Source organism: Lissotriton vulgaris, chromosome 6 (genome assembly GCF_964263255.1).
Source record: "Lissotriton vulgaris chromosome 6, aLisVul1.2, whole genome shotgun sequence".
In the NCBI taxonomy this organism is placed as follows: Eukaryota; Metazoa; Chordata; class Amphibia; order Caudata; family Salamandridae; genus Lissotriton; species Lissotriton vulgaris.
Genome location: NC_141694.1, coordinates 301,132,237 through 301,136,562, shown reverse-complemented (window position 1 = coordinate 301,136,562; position 4,326 = coordinate 301,132,237). Strand labels below are relative to the sequence as shown.

Sequence of the window (4,326 nt, the reverse complement as noted above, 5' to 3'; positions counted from 1 at the left end):
CCTGACAATGCTCTTGGTTGAAAAAATTAACTCTCAACTTCCTGAACAATTCTGCCATTTGAATGTGTAGCCTAAATACATTGAGTCTTGCAGTGTGGCATTCCCTTGGCCCTCCTAAAGTACTGACTTTTGTGTCTTGCTTAGAATAATGTCACTCAAGTTGGTAACTGGAATTAGTCTTTATTTGTGCCTGATTGTGGAGGTTGTTGCACCCTTTTCTCTATTGGAGTGTTTTCGGACTGTACTTTCTAATCTCTTTTTTTCTCTCCCCATTCTATTCCCTAAAAAAGGGTGGGTATTAGTATGCCAATTGTAAATCTGTAAGGGTCATCTGGCCAAAGTTGGAGATAAGGGCCCATCCAAAATAAGGAGGTGGGTATTCTGGATATCCATAGTTGTGTGGTTGGTTCCAAATAACCCGGTCTCTGTTCCTTCTTCGTGACTTCCTATCATCATCCCTATCGCTCCAACCAAAGTCTGTCTTGCTGCTTCCCTTTGAAGCTGTCTCCTAATCTGAACTGTTAGTCTTTTGGGTAGTCCTTGGTTGATATTCACTTTTAGACTAGGGGAACACCCCTTCTAAGGAAAATTTCTTTAGGTCTTTCTGGAACATGGTAATTCTGATTTGGGTCGAGAATCCCAATCATTGATGATGATTATGGTCTGATTTAGTGCTCTGTTTAAATCAACTAGAGTGTACCAGAACTTCCCCCATCTTTTTAATTCATAAGTTACAACTAGTGTTCCAATGTCTACTAGTTGTGAACGCATGAATATGCGTCCACCTAATAACAGTGCTGCAAGTCACTTAGGGGCATATTATCAAGGGGGTTTATCTCCGCTTTTTTGGCTTTAAAAGCCAAGGAAGTGGAGATAAAATTATCTCCCTATTACCTAGCTGTCGCTAACACCAGTTAGCGACAGCTAGTAGGAGATAGCGACCATCTTGGGCCCCACTTTGCATGTCAGTGATATTTATCACTAATGACATGCAAAGTGGACGTGCCAAGATGTTAGCGACTGTAAACAGTTGCTAACATCGATATCTCTTATTACCAACTTTTGGAGATATTCGCGCTAAGCGCGAATATCTCCAAAAGCTAACACCTGCCCTGAGCAGTTATTAGCCATGTTATCCAATGGGAGGTGGTTAACATGGCTAAGAGCATTAGCTCGGTAATGCATGAATATCGCTGACTTTTCAGCGATATTCATGCATTGCGGCGATTTTTATCGCATTTGCGATAAACCTTGGTAATACCAAGGTTTATTTGCGGTAAAAATCGCCGCAGCGCAGCGGTAATGTTTTGTCTCTAACCAAGCAATAGCGATAATTATCGCTATTGCTTGGTAATATGCCCCTTACACTCAAGGCTATCCGCTGTCCTATCCCATTTATCACTTAAGGAAAGCATAAAAGTCTCCAATGTCTTTCTTCCTCATACCCTCCCACTTAGTTTAAACTCTCAAGAGACTAGTTTTGCCTGTGTCTTAACATCTATCCTACAGTATCGTTAAAGGTAATAAAAAGAGACACTTCGCCCATCCAATGGTGGAATATTTCAAAATTAGTGTCTATTCTCACCTAGGTAGGAGCTGACACTTAGGTAGGCTCAACCAAATCCAGGAGCTCTTCTTTATATAATTATCTGGACTACTGCGGATGACCTTTGAAGTGTGATCAGGGCAGCTGCAGAGCTCCTTCCCAGCCAACCTTTCAGGAAGACCCACACTGCCCCTCACCCAGGTCCTGTGTCCACTTTCTGGGTGCAATAAATATTACTCCACAGAGGAACCATTAACAGTCAGGTGACCGTAGGCGCTGGTAAAGAGGAACACTTGACACAGGCAGGAAAATGCCAACTTTCTAATGGTGGCACTTTGGAAAAAGTAGTTTAAAATCAGACTTGACAATTGGGTTGGGTTCTAAATTTCTATTAGTGATGGAATAACTTTTCTATCTATTCTCAAACTGACTGTATGGATCATAATGAGTTGTAATGTAATCAGTGCTTTTATATAGAGGAGCTTGCCTTGCTGCAGTGGAAACTGGCTTTGTAGGTTTTTCACTGCCAGGACATGTGAAACCTTAAATATAAATGCCTTAATCTTTAAATACCATGCACCCACCATGCACCCTAGACTATGGGTTGTAAAGCTTGCCTTATGGATGACTTATAAGTACAAAAAAGGAAGGGAAACAGCATTTAGAATGCAGACAGAACTACGCAGTGCCATTACAAGACAGGCAATACAATAAACGTGTTGTTATCACACTTTCCATTACAACGCAAGTCATTACAACAACTTGATTTACAGAACACATTGTTGGATTTTAAAAATCTAACACCTTCCCTACCGTTACACAGACTGGAGTTGGAATAGTAAAATGTACTGGTCCAAAGTCCAGCGCATTCCTAAAGCAAGTCATTGTAAGACTTGTTTTGTAATGGAACGCATGGTAATGGTGCGTTCATTGTATTGCCCGCGTTGTAAAGGCATGTATTGTAAAAACATGCATGAATATGCCATACATCCAAAAATGAAAGTTTAGGCCTGGCAAAGGTTTATTTTGCCAAGCTGCAGTGGAAGGCCTGAGACATACGTTACTTTGCTAATTTAGTGGGTGGCACAATGAGTGCGGCAGCCCTCTTGTTGCATTAAATTTACAGGCCCTGGGTACCTGTAATACATATACTGTGGACCTATAAGTAAATTAAATGTGCCAATTAGGCCAATGCCTTTTTTAATATGCTTAAAAGGGAGAGTACAAGCATCTTACCATTATTTAGCAAGAGTAAAGTGTTCTGTGGCCAACAAAATCAGGCTCAGCAAAAGAAGGCAAAACTTTGGGGTAATGCCACGCAAAAGACAGTCATTTCCAATAATCTATTTAATGAACATTGTTATTAATACATTAAGGAATGTTTTTTAGATCTCTACTGGATATGAGCGCACTAATTATTGGGCATGATCTGTTTTTGGCTAACACAGGGATATTTACTTAATGTGTACATGTGAAATATTTATTGTGAATTACATGATGTTACAACCATAACATGTGTAAACATCCAAATGTTTTCAGATTCCTTACAATGCCAACCGTGTCCGGATGACCAGTGGTCCAATGAGAGGCATGATCGATGCATTCCTAAGGTCATGGAAGTCCTGTCCTATGAAGAGCAGTTGGGTTTAGTGCTTACAATCTCAGCAATCTTCCTGACTGTCCTTGCTGCTTTTGTCTTTGGTGTCTTTATAAGGTACCGGGACACCCCTATCGTAAAAGCCAACAACCGTGGACTCAGTTACCTGCTCCTTGTGTCTCTCATGCTCTGCTTCCTCTGCTCCTTAACATTCATTGGCCATCCAAAGAAGCTCAGCTGCATGCTGCGACAGGCATTTTTTGGGACAATCTTTTCCATCAGTGTTTCCACTGTTCTAGCTAAAACAATCATAGTTGTAATAGCTTTTAAGGCAACTAATCCATACAGTCCTGCCAGGAAATGGCTGGGATCAAGGACACCGTGGTCTATAGTTTTCTCCTGCTCACTGCTACAAGTCATTATCTGTGTTGTCTGGTTAATAAAGGCTCCCCCATTCCCGGAACTGAACATAAAGTCATATAAAGAGAGAATAATATTTGCATGTAATGAAGGAGATACCATTTTCTTCTACTGCATGCTGGGATATATGGGTCTCCTGGCCACAGTCTGCTTTGTAGTGGCTTTTCTGTCAAGGAATCTCCCTGGAAACTTCAACGAGGCCAAGCTGATCACCTTCAGTATGCTGGTGTTTGTCAGTGTGTGGATCTCCTTCATACCAGCATACCTGAGCACAAGGGGAAAATACATGGTGGCCGTGGAGGTGTTTGCCATCCTGTGCTCCAGCGCTGGACTGCTCGGATGCATATTCTTCCCCAAGTGCTACATTATTTTGTTGAGACCTGAAAACAACACAAAAGGGTGTCTTGTTGGTAAAGGGCCTTTAACAAGTGGAAATAGGAAATGAAATGAGGTTGCTGTTACAATAAATAATGAATGCGTCAAAAAAGAAAGTGCTTGTTTGGATGAGGAAACTACATGCACAGTTTTTGAAAGAATAATTTCTCACTTCTTTATTCTGTCTGTTTTTTATAATGAACACCATAGGTTGTTGGATCTCTAGGGACCTTTGCACATTTAACAAGCAAAATATTCAGCACAAAACATACATATCTTTGGTGCTAAATTTGTTTTGAGTATGCCCACTTGTTGCATTCACCAAGCTCTCTTCTCCGTTACTGTAAAAGGGGGAGCCACCATCTAATATTGTAACCTTGTCCACCAT

General features: G+C 41.0%; 1 protein-coding gene across 1 annotated transcript; it reads left to right on the top strand.

The window, feature by feature from the left end:
- The first annotated feature begins 3,117 nt into the window (after positions 1-3,117).
- Positions 3,118-4,008, top strand: LOC147707157 (vomeronasal type-2 receptor 26-like). Its single transcript, XM_086925631.1, has one exon. It carries the CDS (start codon positions 3,160-3,162, stop codon positions 4,006-4,008), a length of 849 nt encoding a protein of 282 aa, XP_086781757.1. The 5' UTR covers positions 3,118-3,159.
- The last annotated feature ends 318 nt before the right edge of the window (positions 4,009-4,326 follow it).

What these genes read in the sequence shown, in the direction of transcription:
- LOC147707157 (XM_086925631.1), top strand. Translation starts at nt 3,160, where the DNA reads ATGGAAGTCCTGTCCTATGAAGAGCAGTTGGGTTTAGTGCTTACAATC.